Below are 20,508 nucleotides of genomic sequence, written 5' to 3'. Positions count from 1 at the left end.
CACTGGTGTAATCCTAAAAGGGGAGTGTGGGCAAGGGTCAGGGCCGGCTGGATAGCTGCTAGTCACTTCAGAGATCCTTAGGAAAACCAGTTTTGTAAGTTATGTGCTCATGAGCTCAAGAAAGGGCAACTTTCCTGCGGAAGGGAGAATGGAAGTTTCCAGACAGATATGACATCTCTCTGGCAACTCACCAGCTGGGGCCCTCTGGCTCTCTCGTGAGTTGGCTGGGGTTGGGGTTGGATGTGGCAGGTCACTTCACCTCTGCTTCCTCCGCTTCCTCGGCTGTAAAATGGGGTCATCACTTCCTACTAAACATCACGGGACTTTACAAAGACAAGCAGATACTTATGGCAGGCAGTTTACAAGAAGAGCTAACGTTCCAAAGCTCAGTTCAACCACTTCCCATTAGGTGACTTTAGGTGTTATTGGCCTTTCTCTGCCTCAGTTTCCTCACTGAAAAATAAGGATAATAATAGGATCTATGTCACAGAGCTGTTTGAGGATTAAAAGATATAATACTGTACATGAAGTATAGCATCTGAGAGTGTCAATAAATGTTAATTGTTTCACCTGCTCTGCACCTTATTTTACCTCATCTGTGTCACCCACCCATGACCAGAAGGCTGGAATCATAAGAGAATCCTAGAATGAAAGGCAAAGACTCTCTCACTTTACAGACAAGAAAAAAGAAACTCAGTGAGGCTGGGTGACTTGCCCAGGGCTATCTGATTCATTAGTGAGAGAGCAAGAGTTAGAGTTCAGGTCCCCTAATTGTTGGGTCTGGGCAAGTCTCCGTTTTCACTCCTTTGAAGGCTGTGCTGGTATTTCTATCCCCAGATCTTTCTTTCTCAGTCTGATTTTAACCCTAAAATCAGTGTATACCATCAACCAGTGCAGTCCCTAAGTCTCCCACCGCCCCCCAAAACCTGTAGATAACATCCTTTCCGGAAAGGCCCCCTAACCCCAGAAGGCCAGGAAAGGTAACACTTTCTCCAAGACCTGAGGAAGCCACCAATGGGGACAGCAGGTGAGGAGGGAGCGGGAGCTGGGCTGCTGGCTAAGGTTGCCCTAGTAACCGCTTGCAGGCTCCATTCAGGAAGTGAGCCCAACTCCAAGATGCAAAATGATCGCCTCACGCGGCTCCTACAAACACAAAGGAACCACAGGAACAGAGGGATGGCCAGGAGGGGAGGCCAAGAAGAGGTGGAGGCCCGTGCTGTCAGTTACAACCTTCCCCTTCCCACAGAAGAAAAAAGAGAGAGAATAGCTCTTTGAATCTTTTGACTTGTGTGAACCATAAAAACCACCCATTTCACATGAGTTCTTTTGTGGCCATAGAGGGAGGCAGGCCCCCCTCTGTTCACCAGCCTTATGAAACAATATACCAGGAGAGGGAGGGGGAGAAACCCCAAGTATTGCCACTTTATGGGGGCCCGAAACTCTTCTGGCTCCCTCTTTTACTCAGACTGATGACAAAGACCATTTGCTACCAATCTGTTGGAAACTTTTATTTTTTCTTCACAGCTTGAGCTGTTTAAATGCAGGGAGCTCCCGCTCCCCAAATCGATGTCAGACACTTGCTGAATGGGCCGGGCTCAATTATGTTCCCTCCGCAGGTTCAGCTCACACTGTGACCCTGCATGGCTTCCTGCTATTCATATGTGTTACTTCCCCTTTGTGGTAATGGCTTGTGGCACTTGGCCAGAAAACATTATTAATTTCAGAAGTGGACTGACAAACAACAAACCCACAGTGAACGGAGAGGAAGTGCTGGGGAGGCCAGCTGTCGGCTTGAGCCGAGCAGTAGGAACTCAATGTATGCAAGTTTGAGGAGGAAAGATGATAATCCACAGAGAGGAAATGCACTAAAATTATCCACAGCCCATGTTAAAGAAAAAAGAAAGGAAAAAAAGAGAGAGAAAGAATCCAGAACAAAGAAAGGGGGGGGGGGGGGGGAGAAGCACACAGCTACTTGAGCTGCAGCTGGACAGGAAATTGCTAACGCTGCTTGCAAATCCCCACTTTGAACAGCCAGTCTAGGGAATGCCAGGAGCGGAAACCGTTCAGAACTGGATTAACACGGGCCAAGTGGAACTGCAACCCACTTCTCCTTTCTGAGCTCTGGCTGACTTGGGGAAGCCGAATGGGAGACTGGCTTGGTCGTTTTCTGTGCATTTGCCTTTTATACATGCTTACTCACTAAAAGTCCCACTGGACAGTTTGATATGGTTGCCATAAAGTCAGGGCCACATGCCTATCATGAAAATTACCAAACCACCCAATTGGCATCTGACATGTGCCATGTGGGTGAAAAGCTCAGCTTCTTCCCAACTGCAGATAAAGGGACTAAGCGCATTTGAAGAGAAAACAAAATGTAGTTAGGCTTTAGTTCTTTTGATTACACACGCCTGCCCTTTACTTTTATTTTTGGCTTGTGTTCTGTTACACTTGGGACAAAGAGACAGGATGTCCCAAGAAAATGACAGGATAGTAAACCTTTACCTGAAACTGTTCAAAATAACCTCCATCAGGGTCAATTGTGGTTTCTGACCTACATTCTAAACCAGTTAAACACCAAGTACATTAGAACAGGAGTGACAAAGCTTCAACTAAAATGCCAATGTAAAACGTTAAAGCCAAATCCAGGCTCAAGTGAGAAAGCTTGGATATACTTAGCCACACACTCCTGATTCACTCCTTATTCCAGCATTAAGATTAATTTGCAAGTAGAATTGCCAGATAGTAACTGACTGGAAAAATAATTAATCCCTTCTTTCTCCTTGGCATATGCATTATTGAGAAGATCCTGATGGAGAAAGGAGAGGTTAACGCTGTTACTGTCATCTTAATTCTGGTACCCTGGGGGTTCCCTTTTTGACTGTTCATTAATATCTGCATTTTATACCCCAATATAAATTCTTATAAGCCAGAACTATATTCACGGAACTATATATACAGAAAATATTGTCCATACACATGATATACTTAGTCCATTCTATGATGCCACCCTTATTTAAAGCAAAAGATTAATTTCATAAACTACACCTAAAAAACATTCTTGGAGTAGCTCAAAAGATGAGGCCTTTGCCCTGCTAGGCCTATCTGTGCTTTTACAATCCAGTGTCAGCCCTAAGTGAAAAGTACCTAAAATGTGCCACTTCACATTTACATACAATTAAGAATTTTTTTTAAAAAAATACACACATTCAATAGCCAAAATAGTTATTTATTAATAATTTAAGGTTTTACATTCTTATAATAAATTGCATCTCAAAACTTTACACCATGAACATAATGAAGCAACCTAACTCCCCCTCTTCACAATCATATGCAACTTCACCTATGAAATGGGTACCCATGCTCACACACACACTTCCAGTTTTATACGAAATTTTTAAAAGGAAAGAAACCAACCCAAAGTATTGCATTAGAGGTGAAGCTCCCTGAAGAATTTTGTACAGAGGTAATATACTGTTTTAGCACAGCTGAAGTTTAAAAAAAAAAAAAAAAGTGAGCCCATTGATTTTGGTGCCTTTTCCAAGGTATCCCCTTTAAGACAACACAAGCCAAAATATTTACAAAGGTAAGGCATAGTCAAACTACATTAAGGGGGTGGGGGAAATCACAAGGAAGGTATATGAAAGATACCGAGGACTGCACCATAACAAGGTCTCAGCGACTATAGTGTCCATGAACATGTCATTCAGAATTGGTAAAGTTGAGCATGCTGCAAATATATCCTTTGGATTAGAAAAGAGCGAAAGTTTCCGTTTTGTTGTTGTTGCAAGAAGTGGTACAGCGCTCTTTCTTCCTTTGGATGATTTCTTTTAAACCCATCAAAGAAAAAACAAACACAGTTCAAACAAACACTGCCAAGTGATTTAAGATCAAATATTTACAATAATCAAATGGAGTATCAGATTTTTTTATCTATTATTAATGTGTGGGTTTTTTTTTTTTTTTTTTGCAAACTGATACTACAGAGCTGAAACCTGTCTTTGGCTCCTCTATATGCAAAATTGATCAGTCTTCACTGAAGACAACATAGTCAGTTCCAGATGCAAAAAGAAACAGTGGTACAAAGCCCTAGAGAACACAAGCTCCTATCCTACCATTTGGTCCTACCCTATTTATCTGGAAGTCCTCAAATTCCAGTCCCTGCATGGGTAGGCTGTACACATAGGTATGGACCAGACCTACTGCCTGTATCTATACAGCAAGTCCTGTTTTTCCCATGGAGAATGGAGCAAATCTCTCCCTCTGTAATAACCAATTCCACATGTGATAACCTTGTCTAACAGACAGCGGGTGTCATTTGCACACCTGGGACCACAGACAAAGAAAGCAGCCCAGCCGATGCTGCCAAGAGAAACTGCTGAAGGAAAGGACACATCCCAGCTCGGAGGAATGTGGGGCCTTTCACGTGGATTGCCGGGAGTCCACCTGGTAGACATTCTGGTTGGAGGGGGTGGTGAAGTAGAGCTGCTGCGCGGGGACCCGGTTGTCACAGGGGCTGCTGAGTCCCAGCGTCCTCTCGAAGTCCAGCAGTTGGCCCATGAAGTTGAAGTTGGGGGAGATGTTGGATTTCTTCATCTTGACAATGTCATAAGCATCGTTCATGGACAGATTGAGCTTCTGCATGAGATAAGCCACGGTCACGGTGACTGAGCGGCTGATGCCGGCCAAGCAATGCACCAAGACGCCACACTTTTTGCCCCGGGCTTCATCTGTAAACACAAGAAAGGCAAGCTTTCAATAGACCGAAAACCACCCTTTATGAATGATCAGTCTCAAAGATGAATTTTTTAAAAGATTCAGAGAGTAATCGTGTGTGGCAGTTGAGCCCTGCAGGCAGCAAAAAAAAAAATGTATCATTTCGATAAAACATGTACACTGGGCACAATTACATATTTCAGATGTTTTCTGAAAAGGGAGCTTTTGTATTAAGTTTCTGCCAACAAAAAACTCCTTAATGTGTGCATTCTTTGCCTCAGCATGTGAATACCAGAAACCCTGCAATATGGTAGTGAATGCCTTTTATACAGACAAGCAGCCGGCAAGGGTCTATTAAATTATTCTCCAACTGTTGTGCAGCTAACAATGGAGGTATTCAGGCATTTTAAAAGAGAGAGGGAAGTCACAGGGGACAGCCCATTAGGAGGAACAGGATGTCGACATGGCCTGAAAATGAGTTCCTTTGTAATAGGAAATGCATTACAATGCCTGGAGATTCGCTTCTCCAGGCTTCCAGCCCACAGTCCTTCCTGCTGGGCTCAGGTTACCCGCACTGTCTCACTGTTCACTGGTATCACAGTAACATTCAACTGGATTTTAACATCTAGCACTCATAGGGCTTTCCAACAACGGCCTTGATGTCATAAAATAGCTCCCAGGTCTTTTAAAATTCTACAGCAATGCTAGAATTCCTGCCTACCCTAAGTACTTCTTTCTAGCCTTCTCCCATTCCAAAGATTGTCGGAATATTCTGTGGTCTGACTGTGAGTGCCACCCCTCCCCTTCCAAATGACTGAATTCAAAGAGTTAAGAAACAGCCGGCATTTCAAATACACCTGTGGTCACTAGCCTTATCAAAAGGGGCTTTTGATTTCCTTAGCAAGAAGATGAACCAGAATTAAGAAGGCCCTCGGAATATTAGAGACCTGCAGACTGACAAATTGGCAAGCAGCAAGAAAGATCGAAAGCTTAAAACTCTGTGAGCTAAGACTTTGGCATGTAAAAGTGAGCGAGTGCTGTTAATTAGTCTCACCTATGAAAGAAATGGCCTCAGGGAAAAACTGGGACAGGTTTTGGCTCCAGTGATCCGAGATGGGGATCTGCTTGTATTTAAACTCTCCTGCGTTCTCAAAGAGATTCGGCAAATTGGGGGTGACGTTCAAGATGTACTTGATGCCAAACTCCTCCAACACGTCCAGGTTGGTGGAGTCCTTGGCACAGCCCAAGTAAAGGAAGGGCAAGATCTCCACCGGGAAAGAAGGCTGGCTGTTGGACAGCGGGCTGCCATCCGAGTCCGTTGCACTATTGGGGTCTCGGTCAAGGTCAGATTCAATGTCCGAGGAGGAGTCGGAGCTGATCCGCAGGCCCCCGAGCCCCAGCACTGGCAGCGGCGGCGAGCTGCTGCTACTCGAGCCGTCTAGATTGGTCTCGCAGTGCAGGGCGAACTCGGCTTGGAACTTACTGAAGCCACCTGCCAGGACGAGAAAAGCAATCGTGTAACTCGAGATCCCGTAGTAGTTTTCACAGCTTTGAAAGCCGCAGCCGGGCGCTGGAAACACCACAGCACCTTACGACCCCCCTACACACAGAACCAGATGTATAAAGACACTTCAATGTGCACCCCTGGAAATGGAACGAACGGGGCCCCGCCTCCCCTGGGAGCCCTTATTCTTTTGAATCCGGAAATGCACAAAATGGCAACTTTCCTGAATATTCTCTGAGGGGCTAGGAAATGCCAACATGCACCCCAACGACCTACCTATCCCACCCTGCAAATTTTAATTCAAAATCGAACGATAGAAAGCAAGAAGAGGTGGAGGATGTTCTGCGGGTGCCTGCTCCCCGGGAGCGGGTGAATTCTGCGCCGGCCTGGCTCCCCGGTGCGGGGCGCGCAATGTTCGCAGCCCCGAGCGAGCGGACGACCCCTGGCTGGGCAGCGCGGCTCCGAAGCGCCAGCCACGCGCAGCCAGGGCACCTCCAGTCCGCGCGCCCCGCCGGCCGCCCACAGCCCGCACCCCCTGCCCTGCTCCCCCGCACATACCTTCCAGGTAGAAGGCCCGGCAGCCCTCGTCCTTGAGCTTCTTTAGCAGCAGTCCCAGCACCGACTCGCCCCCCGTGTTCTCGTTCCAGTCGCTGCTGCTCTCGTCGTACAGCACCACGGTGTCGGTGCCGCAGCGCCGGGTGAAGCGGTCCCGGTCCTCACCGCGCGTGAAGAGCGCGTGCACGGGCAGGTTGCCCTTCTGCAGGCGCCGCAGCATGATGCCCGGGATGGCCACGTTGATGGCTGACTCGATGTGTGACGACTCGTACAGCTCCTGCGGCCGGCAGTCCATCAGCAGCAGCCGCTCGTTGCCCAGCTCCAGCTGCTCGTTGAGCCACGCCACCGTCTTGCTGATCGCCATTTCCGACGCGAAGGGCACGGGTCTGAGCGTATCTATCATGGGGGTCGAGCTGCGAGAGAGGGTGGGGTGCCTAGCAGTCGCCCCTCGGGGCAGGCATAGGCCGAGCGCGCCACGCGAAGCCGCCGCTCACGGAGCGGGGTTGAATTCCACCTCGCTCTTCCCAAACAGGGTTAAGAGGCTGGGGAAGGCGAGACAGAAGTGAAGCGGGTGGTTTCTTTCCTCTGCACCCGGCTGCAGCCGCTCGCTTTCGGTGTCAATGAATCGCTCTTAATGAAGCTGCCCAGACAGTTTTGTTTCTCCCCAGTGAATGAAATCCAATTAATTTGGACTCCGGGCTACTGAGAGGGGAGGGAGAGAAAAAAAGTCCAGCGGCTCCTAATCCCTCCCTCCAAGGCTGCACCTCAAATCCACCCGAGCGTCTTTCTCCTCAGGTTATTCAAGCCTCGCACTCTCTGTCTCCCTCGGACTCAGCCCTCGCACACCCCCAGCGCAAGGCAGCTCCTCAATGGATACAAACAGCGAGCGTCTCAATGGATACATTCTCCCCGTCAGCCAATGAGCGAGCTGCGGAAGGGGCTGTTGCCGTGGAGACGGGCCGGCTGGAACAGGTTGTGTTGATGAATTGTTAATGAGTTTGTCATTCACAAAAACGGAAAGGAATTTCCGCTCCGGATAAGCCCCAGTGCAAACAAGCTGCAACAGCGGCCTCGGCGGGAGGAAGGAGAAAGAAGAGGAGGCGGCGGCGGAGGAGCAGGGCACATAAACCAGGGCACTTCAGTTGTCTCATGTTTCCTTCTGTTGAGAGTTCACACTTCGCGTCGGAACTTTTGCGCACAAATGGTGCAATTAGCAGGCACAAAAGCCCTTGTTCGTGACCAAGCGAGCTTTAGGAAAACTTGCGCTGACTTTTTTTTTTTCTTTTTATTCCCTTTAAACTCATTTGGACTGGAGTTCGCCTTACCCCTCCTCCCCCGCCCTCCTTTCGGCGGTGTGACCTTTGTTTTCCTGTTTAAAAAGCCCAATTCTGTTGGCTCTGATGTTCTTTTAGCCGAGGCTGTGTTGGGGCTGCTGAACTGCCTGGGCTTTAGTGACCGGTGAGGTGTTAAATGTTAATCCAACATCTTTGGAAACAAACCAGGATTATATTGAAACATTTTAAAGCAAGCAAACAAATACCTGTTGTCCAGATAATAGGAATCAAACTTTTTTTTTTTAAAAAAAATAGCGTTTTAATTATTATTTTTAAACAGTGGAGACTGCAGAAACAAACTTGTTGGACAGTCTGATGCTTTTATCCCCCTCCAGCGGCGTGGGGCGCAAGGAGCCAGAGCCATTGTTCCTGTGATCCTGGCCCCCGCGCCGGTCACCCACCGTGCGCTGAGGGGGTGGGGGTCGCGCTCGTTACTTATTTCTGGGCAGGAAGCTCGGCTTCCGAAAAAGGCGCTGCTCGGGCGGGGCCGCCCGCGCGAGGTGCACTAGGGCGCTCGGAGCCTGGGGGCTGGCCCACCATCGTGGAGGCTCGGGGAAGCCCTCCCGCAAGCCTGCAGGTTGCAGGGATAAATTGGGCTCGGCGAGCGGTGACTGTGTAGACAGAGCAGCATGTCCAAGGGGAGCCTGCCCACCCCCCACCCTACCACCCTCTCTTCCCAGCGTGAACCGCAGCCCCCTCCCCTGCGTCACGGCTCTCGCGGAGGACGGGCCGCGCCTGCGCATTGCACTCCTGTCAGCACCCCCGTCACCCCGGTCTCCTAGCAAGGTGGGCGCCGTAGTGGGGGCGACTCCGCTGACGGTGCGGGGCTGAGGGTTCCGTAGCGGCCCAGGGAGGGCGAGGGGGTGCATGCCGGGATCCCCCGGCTCCTAAGGAGGGCTGGGGGTCCCGGGGGACGTCTCTGCAGCTCTGCAGAGCCAACAGGTAACCCGGGCGGTGTTGGCGCAGCCTCCGAGCAGCGCTCGGCCGAGGCGCCGGGGCGCAGGCGGGGAGGGGGGGGGAGCCAGCTGGGGGCCGGATGGAGGCGGGGCCCGGCCGGGGCCTCGGCGACGGGGAGGCGCAGTCCTGAGCGCAGAGCTCCATTGTTAATATAAAAACGCCGGGGCCTGCCTCTCCTGAGCGGAAAACCACCTGTGTGCGGCCGGCGGCGCTGGGGCGGGGAGGGGGGGCCGAGGCCGGAAGGCGCGGGCCCTAATCCGGCCTCCCCTCCCTAACCCCGGGCGGAGAAGAGGCCGCTCATTGTGCGGCCGCCGCCAGGGAGGCGGAAGCGGGGGCAGTGGCTTGGCCGGGCCGGGAGCGGCTGTTCCGAGCGCCCCTCCCGGCGCTCTGTGCCCATCGCAAGTGTAACGGAGGGCACCTGAGGTCGTGGGGTCTCCCTCAGCCAGACTCCCGCACCCACGGGCCAGCCTGCTGACGCCCCGCTCCGATTTGCATTTGCAGTCACCCGCCTCTCCCCTGGTTTGGGGAATGTAAGCTAAAAAAAGCAGGCTGCTCGCGAGGCCCAGGTTGCCAAGTTTGGAGCGCTGCCGCGGGCGGGCGGCCCCTGGAGGAGCGTGTGCGGCGAAGGCGGGGGTGGCCGAGCTCCTCTCCCCGCTCCTTTTTTGGGCATGCCTTGGAACAAAACCCCCATATTTCACTGGATAGTCCCCCGTCCCAGCTGGGGGAGGCCTGCGCTGGGTTTGACGCCTCCGATCCGCCCCCACCTGTTACAGGCGTTACCAACCCAAGGCGTTCCAGTCCCTGGGGCCTGGAGGCGAGGAAGGGGGAGGCCGGGCCCTGCTGTAGAACTGAGAAGAGCGGACTCTCAGCCGGGACCTCCCGCAGGAAAGGAGGGAGGAACACTGGTTTCTATTTAATTTTGTATGGATTTCAGAGAGGAAGGGAGAGAGAGAAACATCAATGAAGAGAGAGAATCATTGATTGGCTGCCTCCTGCACGCCCCCCACTGGGAGCCGGCAGCCGGGGCGTGTGCCCTTGACCGGAATCCAACCGCGACCCTTCAGGCTGCAGGCCCAGGCTCCATCCACTGAACCAAATTGGCGAGGGCTCTATTTTGCTATTTTAAAAACGCAGTTACCTGAACCTGGCCATAAATTTGGGAGGATAATCGCAACACTTTGCAAACTCGAAGATGGAAACGTTTAGTCTGACCCGTGCTTCTGAAGGCTATCGCAGCCGAATGTCTGTCATTCCCGTCGCGTTTTCCAAAACGGCAGAGCCCTCCCCTGCGGCGCGGGGCCCCCCGAGGACCACCGGTCGGGCCGCTAGGTCCAAAAACAGGCGCCGTAAACCGCCTCTGAGCCGGGCGGCCCGGGTTTAAATTGTGCCCCAGTCGCTTCCTAAACATTCGACCGTGGTTAAATCTAACTGTTCTACGCCGCAGTCTCCCACGGTGGCAAAATGAAGATAAAAATATCTGCGATGATTGGATGGGTAAAGCGAAATGCCCTAACATGGTGTGCTGTTAGCTGTTGATACTATTTTTATCGCTCTGAATTCCGAACCTGTACAGAGGCCTGAGTCCTTTCCATCCCAAAGACCCCCTTCGCGGGCTGCCTCACAGCTCGCCTGGAATCGGCTGGTCTACAGAGAAACCCTCTGCGGAACTGCCCTGAGCAGTTGAATCCATCCCAACCCGCTGCCAAGCAAAGCAGGTGCTGTTACAGACCAGGGTCAAAACCCTTTAACTGGGTTAACGGACAGGAAGTACCCAGGTACCTTTCTAACTTCTCCCTCAGGGGTCCTTTTTAAAACACCCTGTTTCTTCTCCAACCACACCAAAACGACCTAATAGAAATAATACGTATTGGGCATTTACTACACGGTAGGCATGGTCCCGATTTCTCCAAGTTCCTAACTTTGGTCAGTCTTCAGAAAACCCATGTAAATTCTCTCCATTCACAGAGGAATGACTTTACCTGAGGTCACAGATTAGGAAATGGTGGGGCCAGGATTTGAGACCAGACCTTTCAGGATTAACCACATAAATGTATGTAATACAGGATGTTGTAGAGATCATACTACACTGCTGGAATGTGCAGGATTAAGGTCTGCCTTTTGGATTTTGACCACCAGAGTCACATTATCTGTTGCACCCTCCCCACACATGTTAGGATCAAAAGTTAGGCTTACTTTCCTGCTCCTTCTGCATCTGGTGGTTTTCTTTGACTGTATGCACCTCTTCATTTAGTTAACCACGCAGTAAATGTTGCACATTGTTCCTCCTCACAGTGTGTTTTGGATCGTCACAACTACCACTACTTACCTAGTCTGTGTAGCACATGGGCCTGGGTTTAAATCTTAGCTCTACCACTCACTTGTGGTCTGACAGAGAGCAGTTACTAACCTCTCTGTGCCTCCATTCATGCATTCATTCGCTCATCTATTCCAGGTTCCAGAAAGCAGCAGTGAACAAGACAAAGAATGCCTGCCTTCCCAGAGCTTGCATCCTATTGAGGACAGACAATCGATTACAGAAATAATTCTACAGTATATTAGAAAGTGAAAGTGCTATGGAGAAAAATAAAGCAAGGAAGGGAATTCAGTGGTGTGCAAAGTTGGGATTAGTTATAATCCTCAAAGGACTGTGAGGATTAGAGACAACCTAGGTGACATACAAAAAGTATTGGGGACTCAATTTGGGGACTTAAATGATGACTTTTTAAAACTCACTGCTTTATTCCTGCACAGAGCTGACTTGCTGTTGCTGATGCTCCTGTCTTGAATCTCCTCTTCCTGGCCCTGTCACCCAGCCTCCCGGGAAACATTCTCAAAAGAGTTCTAACAACTGGGAGAATCACAGGCTTCCTTACTTCCAGAGGCCTGGGTTCCCTGCTTAGGGTGTGGTTCGTGTGTAGAGGGCTGTGTCTATGTGCAGGGAAGCAATTTCCCAAGATCTAATTTCTCCATGTGCGTATGCGTGCACGTGCACCTAGAACCCAGGCTTGAATTCTTCCCCCTGGGAAGCTGCTTAAAAGTGTCTTTTGGTTGTGAATGTTTGCTTGACAATTGAAGAAGCATTCCAGCTTTGCAGGAATTTTCCTGCCTCAAGGACACTTGGGATTTAAGTGACCCAAAAGGGTTAGCATGACCGCTAATCTTCTTCTTGGAATAATCGCTATGAGTACATTTATTAGCACGCCGTGTGAAAATAGTTACACAGCTTTTCAGCTAATAGGGAGAGCATGTTTTGGAAGGTCTGACTTAAAGTGCAGGCATGTGGCATATTCAAGATTCACTTTTAGAAGTCCCAGGGAGCCCTCAAAGTGACAGTGGCTTTCAGAATGGCTAGACCTCAGAATGGAATTTAACTGCATTTGAGAAATATCTTTGAAATGGGCTGCCTGGAAGTAAAGGGCATCTGGGGTGCAGAACTATTGGTGAGGTCTCTTGGCAGATTCCTCAAAAAAGACAGCGAGTTATGTCTGATCAACAGGGACCGAAGAGGCCCAAAGGGCTGACAGTAGGATAGGCTGTGCACAGAGAAAACCAAAAGGAGTTTCAAGTATGTGCCCCAAATGAAAAGCACAACTGCAGATCCGGGTTTGCAATCAAACAGCTTCTCACTGGCAGCTTTAGGGAGCTTGCCCCAGGGTGAGCGGCTGCAGGGTTAACGCTTTTCCTAAACAGTTCAGGAGTGGGGGCAAGGCAGGTTAGGTTAGATGGCACAAACAGGTAAGCTGGTCGGTAGCAGTGCCAGAATCACACACCCACAGGCACATCTAGGGCGTGGTTGGAGCATTCCTATAGACGACATGGCACTTGATCATCTTGCCAGAATGATACAACCGGCAGAAAAAATGGGAACTAATGTGAAATTTCGACCGTGGCCCCAATCGGGCTAAGCTTTCAAAAATGATGGTCTTCATCCGCTTTCTTGTGTTTCTGTTTTCCATCACCTGAGGGAATGCACGTAATTTACATTCAGGATCCCATAGAGAATTTATCTAGAAGATTCTTTTGAAGTCTTTACCAAGAAATTTAATTTAAATATAACAATGTTGATTTCTTCTTTCAAAAGCTTTAGTCCCTTTCATTCCAGCGGGAAAACATTGATTCTTCCCTCTAATCCTTTATTTTCACAAAGTAGGAAATGTAAAAGCACATGTAAATGTGTGCGAGGAGTCCCCAGGAAGCTGCATCTCTGCAGGACAGCCAAGGGGGGGAGGGGGCGGGGAGGACAGACTACAGCACTTTGCTTGCCTTTGTATCATTTCCAAAGCCCCAGGGATGATCCTTAGTGGGAAATTGGGCTTATGTTGCCGTCCAGGGAGGCCAGGGACTATATGTTCATCTTTCCAGAACCTTCCTGGTCATGTCATGAAGCGTCATGTGTGCGGCCTCTTTGGCATTAGCCATGGTGCATTTACATGCACATTACTTGTCTGTGCCTCCATATGTGAGCCCTGTTTTCTCTGGTGACTTTTCTCGTGTTCCTTTATTTGCTCAGATACGTGCAGCACAAATCGCTGCTGTGTAAGAGAACTAATTATGCTTCAAAGTAGGGACTGCTTCCTGTCAGCCCATTTTTGCCTTAGCGAGCAGTGGAAATGCATGTCCACATCACAAGGAACGCTTTTGCTCAGTTTATCAAACTTAATAAACTCAGTTTATTAAGAACTCACAGATCCTCCAAGAATATGTTGGTGGAACCCCAGGGGCCTCCACGCTCCTGTCTAAGCAATACTACTTTAGGCCATTTGATAGGTGATTATAACAGTTATATTTCTATAATCATGAAAATAGCAACTTAATGGCAATAATCTAATCTACACCAAACTTTGAACATGTGAATGCCATGGTAACTCTGCAAAGCAGGTGTGCCACAGTTTTATAGTGGGGAAGGCTGAGCTCAAATGTCAGGTCATTACCCTGGAACCCGAGCTCACATTTCAGAACTTTGGAAGCCTCTCTAGGTATTCTGCCCACTACTCAGTAAGAGTGGCTAAAACACGCCTTCACGCAGCCAGTTATGGATTTGACCTGATAAAATGGCAGCTTCAACATAATTTAGCTTTTTCTTTTTGTTAATCCTCACTCGGTATTTTTCCCATTGATTTTCAGAAAGGGTGGAAGGAAGGGAGGGAGGAAGGAGAGAGAAACATTGATGTGAGAGAGACACATTGATTAGTTGACTCCCACACTAGCCCCCAATGGGGGCCTGGGATAGAACCTGCAACCCAGGTACCTGCCCTTGACCAGGAATTGAACCCTTGATCCTTCAGTCTGCGGGCCGATGCTCTAACCACTGAGTAACACCGTAATACCAGCCAGATCAGGGCTAATTTGTTAACTTTTATATTGCTGGTCAAGACTGTTAGGTCTGGAGTTAAATTAACCTGGATTCTAATGCTTTCCAGCCATGTGACTGCAGGCGTTGCATAATCTCCCTATGCCTCAGTTTTCTCACCTGGAAAATGGGGATAACATATCATAGGACTATTGTAATAAGTGACTCAGATTTGTAAAGGGGTAGGAACAGCCCTGAAACAATAATAATTGACAGTTACCTATTTTTATGTTACACACACACACACACACACACACACACGAATATACATACCTCTAAATCTTTTTGACCTTGCTGAAAAGGGATTATATAATAGAAAACTCTACATGTCAGTTTTGTTCTCAGGAACAGAAAAACAATCCATGCAAAATTTTGAAAAATTATTTTAGTAGATTGCTTTACCAGTCCTCTTAGTTGCTGATGTGAGCAGCCCAGAAATCACATTGTCTCAGTGTGCCAAGAGACCAGGACAAATTGGGGGCATAGGGGATGCTGACAGCTGGGAAATCCCAGCTGTCTGGGGCTCACCGGCCGAAGCAGCAGGCATTTTCTCCCCTTCGCTGCCGGCTCACGGCCATTCCGGTTGACTGCATATCCTACAAAGAGGGAATTGGAAGTCTACTGGCCCTAGCAATTAGTGTCCCTTTCTCTCTCAGTGATCTGGGTTTGCAGTTGCTGATGGGAGCTCCCATTTATGCACTCATCTCAGAAGGCTCATCCTCTGGGAAGTTCCTTCCTTCCGCTGACTTTCCTGCGTAGCAGGAACTTTTCAGATGGGGGAGAAGGAGGGAGTGTCAGAGCCACTGGGGATGAGTGCCATGCTCCGGGACTGGAAGGAATCTTGCATTCCTGGGTGAAGGGTGCTGTGCTGCAGGCCACATTGTAACCTTGAGTAAACAGGCCGCCTGCTAACAGTTTATATAGTAATTCTGCACATATATGAGTCCAAGTTTATTTTATTAAACGCCTGACAAGTATGCATCTTTTGTAGTATTCCCATCCTCCAAAGCCTAAAACCTTGCCAGGTCATGCTCCTCCTCACCCACTTGCTCTCCCTCCCCCTTACCCTCTCCTAACCAGTTTCCCTGGGAAAAGGCCTTTATGGTGCAATTTCTCTGCCCTTTTGCTACATTGTCTGTATGGTAATTTGCTTTTAAGTAATTGAGTATAACTATCCTAGTACTCTAATGCTTTAGGGATGGGTAATTAGCTGTGACATTCTTTAATTTGAAACAATGCCTTAGACTGGGTGACCTGCAGGATTTTTAAAATTTAGCATAAAGGATGTTTAAAAAATATTACTGTTGCTGAAATGGGTGGCATTTCTGATGTGTGATTGTTAGAGGAGGTGTGGCAAGGCCTGTGGATCTTGCAGGACCCAGATAGCAGAAGGCAGCCAGCCCACCTGCATGTGGAACCACATAGCCTCTAAGCACCGCGGAGCCTCCCACCCTTCACTTCAGCTGCTCCATGACTTGGGGCAGCTGGGATCCTGCCCCCAGTGAGACTCCAAACTGCCGGTTCTGATTTTAGGAACCTGCGGCTTTTCCTTCAGTGTGGCCCTTTCTGCGAGGTGCTGTCAATCAAAGAATTGAGGGTAGAGATGTGAGAAATGCTCACCTGTCTGAATTCAAATAATGAACTCGGAGACATAAGTATGGCAAAAATGAGCCTTTTGATATGTTCTTGCAAAGTGGGTGCCCCTCTGGTTATACAGGCACACAGAGAATAGTGATCGCAGGCTGTTTATCCCCTAGCCATGGTCGGCAAACTGCGGCTCGCGAGCCACATGCGGCTCTTTGGCCCCTTGAGTGTGACTCTTCCTAAGCCTTAGGAGTACCCTAATTAAGTTAATAGCAATGTACCTACCTATATAGTTTAAGTTTAAAAAATTTGGCTCTCAAAAGAAATTTCAATCGTTGTACTATTGATATTTGGCTCTGTTGACTAATGAGTTTGCTGACCACTGCCTAGCCAGTGATGGCGAACCTATGACACGTGTGTCAGAGGTGACATGCGAATTCATTTTTTGGTTGATTTTTCTTTGTTAAATGGCATTAAATATATAAAATAAGTATCAAAAATATAAGTCTTTGTTTTACTATGGTTGCAAATATCAAAAAATTTCTATATGTGACACGGCACCAGAGTTAAGTTAGGGTTTTTCAAAATGCTGACAGGCTGAACTCAAAAGGTTCGCCATCACTGGCCTAGGCCCTAGGGCGTGAGAGTCCGCCCTCTGGTTCCTCATTGGCTGAGCACTGTGGGGTTAATAGTGTCCTATGTCACCCAGGTCTTATTGTCTCCTATTGGGCCATTTACAAAAAATGGGCTGAGCCTTTTCTAGTTGTCTCCACCTCCCCCTGTTTAGTGGAGGCAGCTTGAGGTGTTTCATCCTGGGCGTCTCGGGCCTCCACCATGATGCTGGCTCACGTACACAGTCCTCATGTGCATTTGCCTAAAAGAAAGTTTCTCTTGACAACACCATGGTGTTTGAGCACCCATTGTGGGTCTAGAACTAAAATGACTGTTGAGACATATAGGAATGAGTAAGATTCGGACCCTTTATCACACAAAAAAATAAGTCTCATTGGGGAGGTTATGCACATGCACAGGTAGCTAGAATGTGACCGAACAAATGTAGTACAGTAATTGCTATAGAAAGGAAATGCAGGCTAGAAGAGGGAATGGTTCACCAACCTTGGGTGCTGGGAAGTGTCCCACTTAGATCCTCATGAATAAGCAGACTTCTCCCTCTCCCCATGGGGCGTGCAGGAGGCAGCTGGTCAATGATTCTCTCTCATCATTGATGTTTCTATCTCTCCCTCTCTCTTCCTCTCTGAAATCACTAAAAATATGTTTTTAAAAAGGTAAAATGGGCTTTGGATGTGATGCTAAAGAGTCTGGAATTTTTCTTTAGGCAGTGATGTCATCAAAAATATTTATACGGGGGTGTGACATGATTTCAGAATATGATTCTGGTAACAAAGAAGTGAGTAGACTGCAAGGGAAAGAGAAACTGGAGGCAGAGAATCCAATTAGGAAGCAATTGTCTAGGAAAATGATGCCACGCCACCACAATTGTCCTGTTCCTGAAATAATCACTTCTTCCTTCTGGGGCGAGGAAAACCTCTGCTGTGACTCAGAGTCCCTCCCTATTAATAGAAGATGACAAAATACTTATCTTACCTCACTCACACAGGAGGCACTGAGAGATCCTTGTAATTGTAGCCAGAAAAGAGGGGGAGATGCTGTTCTAATGCCAGTGGTGCAATCCGTTTCTGGGGAGAGAAATTGCCTTTTGTCTCTAACTTTTAATAATAAAAATTTCAAACCTACAGAAAAGTTGAAGTTGAGTAGAAGCACCAGAAACACTCTTTGGAGGCGAGCTTCTGCCAAAGTAGCCAGCACTCACTACCCCAGAAGTAGCATTTCTAATTCAAGCGTCCGTTGCTTTAGGATGGAAATGCCATTGCAACACGTTTGGTTACAAACACTGTTCCATAAAGTGAGGTTTTGTCAAGAAAGGCCCATATCCCCATTGTTTTTTTTAAAATATATTTTATTGATTTTTTTACAGAGAGGAAGGGAGAGGGATAGAGAGTTAGAAACATCGATGAGAGAGAAACATCGATCAGCTGCCTCCTGCACATCTCCTACTGGGGATGTGCCTGCAACCAAGGTACATGCCCTTGACCAGAATCGAACCTGGGACCTTTCAGTCCGCAGGCCGATGCTCTATCCACTGAGCCAAACCGGTTAGGGCTCCCCATTGTTTTTATTACAAATAAAAGTGTAAGGAAAGTTACTCCTATTGCTCCTGCTGCTGAAATGGGTTGGGGGCATCACAGTAGAAGTTAAACAGTCGTTTAAGTGAAGAGTTGGGCAAAATGCCTCAGCTGGTGCTTGAGTGTTGGATCTGAGAGTCTGCCTGGTAGCCAGGGGCAGCTGGTGGTGTCTTGTGCCATCTGCTGCCTGGTCCTTTCTGACAGAGAGATCTCCGTTGCTTCACCCAGAACCACATCAGAAGACTCTCCTCTTTTTGAAAAAAAGGCCATTGGTGTCTGTCACAGAATGTACTATAGACTGAAACAAAAATCTATTCTTGATATATCTGCTCAGTTGGTGCAAGCTATGCTGAGGGATAAAAAGATAAATCACTTGGGGACACTCCCCTGAAGAAGTCAACAGGTGGGGTCAATCACCTAAGAGGGAATGTGACAAAGGCAGCAGTCGGTGTGCTGTTAGAACAGTATCAAAGTTCAAGATCCAAAAGAGCAGTCATGTTAGATGACTGATGGTTCTTCCATCCCAGGATAGGACAATGTAGACATACAACGAACTCTACATGAAAACTAAAGAGTGTATGTATTAAGGAGACATGTCAGGAATACATTCAAGAAAGATAATATGTGCTACTTTCTGAGGTACATTTATGTAATGATTAGTTCTTTCAAATGGAAATAGTGTTCTGGTACAGAAAATGATTCTGATTCATTTGTTCTCTCTTAATATAACATCTCTTGGGAAACTTAACTGTTGGAATTTTTCACAAAGCAACTGGGAGATTATAGAAGAATAAGCCTTTTTAATCCTTAAGCAAATTTGTTTTTATCTTAAGGGCAGTTTAAATATCACACCATCACAGTCTGCATTTGCATGTACTCATACATTACTTGTTAGATTCCTTTACTGCAATGAACTCAAGGAAAACAACCAGACTCTTGGCTGTGCTGACAACAAAGTATCAGTTATAAAGGGAAGTAATAAAGATTTATGCATTTATTAATAAAGTAATAAAAGCCTAATATGCTAAGTACCGGACTGTTTGACCATTTGGCCAGTAGCTATGATGCGCACTGACCACCAGGGGGCAGATGCTCAATGCACAGGCATGGAAACATGGAACAGACTGATGAATCTCAGAGGGAAGGGGGAGGGGAGGAGGGTGGGAAGAGATTAACCAAAGATCTTATATGCATACTAGAGGCCCGGTGCATGGATTTGTGCACTGGTGGGGTCCCTCGGCCTGGCCTGTGGGGATCTGGCCAAAACTGGCAGTCCAACATCCCCTGAGGGGTCCCAGATTGTGAGAGGGCGCAGGCCACGCCAAGGGACCCCACCGGTGCATGAATCCATGCACTAGACCTCTAGTTTATTAATAATATGGCCATCTGCCGAAACCGGTTTGGCTCAGTGGATAGAGCGTCGGCCTGCAGACTGAAGGGTCCCAGGTTCGATTCCGGTCAAGGGCATGTACCTGGGTTGCAGGCATATCCCCAGTGGGGGATGTGCAGGAGGCAGCTGATCGATGTTTCTCTCTCATCGATGTTTCTAGCTCTCTATCTCTCTCCCTTCCTCTCTGTAAAAAATCAATAAAATAAAAAAAATAATAATAATATGGCCATCTGATCATTTTAATTTTTTAAAATTGATTTGAGAGAGAGAAACATCGATATGTAGCCATACATGGCCCAACTGGGGATCAAACCCGAAACCTAGGTATGTGCCTTGACCAGGAATTGAACCCGCAACCTTTTGGTGCATGGAATGACACACCAACCAACTGAGCTACCTGTCCAGGGCCAATAATTCTAATTTCTGATTCAATATTTAAAAGTGACTTCTTTTTTATAAACTTTTTTTTTTTAACATATTTTATTGATTTTTTACAGAGATGAAGGGAGAGAGATAGAGAGTTAGAAACATCGATGAGAGAGAAACATCGATCAGCTGCCTCCTGCACATCTCCCACTGGGGATGTGCTTGCAACCCAGGTACATGCCCTTGACCGGAATCGAACCTGGGACCTTTCAGTCCTCAGGCCGACGCTCTATCCACTGAGCCAAACTGGTTTCGGCATGACTTCTTTTTAAAAAAAATGTGTAAGCCACACATTGGAAGAAAACATTTTGCAGAATACAAATCTGGTAAAGAACTGTTATCGAACATATACAAAGAACTCTTAAAACTCACCAATATGAAAATGAACAATCTGGTTTAAATAATGGACCAGGTTGGACACCTCCCTGAAGAAGATATACAGTTGGCAGGGAGCATATGAAAAGAAGTTCCACATCCTGTGTCATCAGAAA

General features: G+C 47.7%; 1 protein-coding gene across 2 annotated transcripts; it reads right to left on the bottom strand.

Annotated features, from left to right (window-relative positions):
- Positions 1-3,205: 3,205 nt before the first annotated feature.
- On the bottom strand, positions 3,206-7,660 carry DUSP6 (dual specificity phosphatase 6). 2 transcript variants are annotated; one of them, XM_036298770.1, is made up of 3 exons: positions 6,776-7,659; positions 5,768-6,205; positions 3,206-4,727 (listed from the first exon to the last, which is right to left on the bottom strand). In XM_036298770.1, exons 1-3 carry the CDS (start codon positions 7,173-7,175, stop codon positions 4,420-4,422), a joined length of 1,146 nt encoding a protein of 381 aa, XP_036154663.1. In that variant the 5' UTR covers positions 7,176-7,659; the 3' UTR covers positions 3,206-4,419. The 2 variants fall into 2 exon arrangements, with proteins under 2 accessions (XP_036154663.1, XP_036154664.1); XM_036298771.1 differs by lacking the exon at positions 5,768-6,205 and having other exon boundaries at positions 6,776-7,660.
- Positions 7,661-20,508: the final 12,848 nt, after the last annotated feature.

Source organism: Myotis myotis, unplaced genomic scaffold (assembly GCF_014108235.1).
Source record: "Myotis myotis isolate mMyoMyo1 unplaced genomic scaffold, mMyoMyo1.p scaffold_m19_p_3, whole genome shotgun sequence".
NCBI classification, from domain to species: Eukaryota; Metazoa; Chordata; class Mammalia; order Chiroptera; family Vespertilionidae; genus Myotis; species Myotis myotis.
The sequence above is the reverse complement of the archived record's forward strand: the minus strand, read 5'-3'. Positions and strand labels throughout refer to the sequence as shown.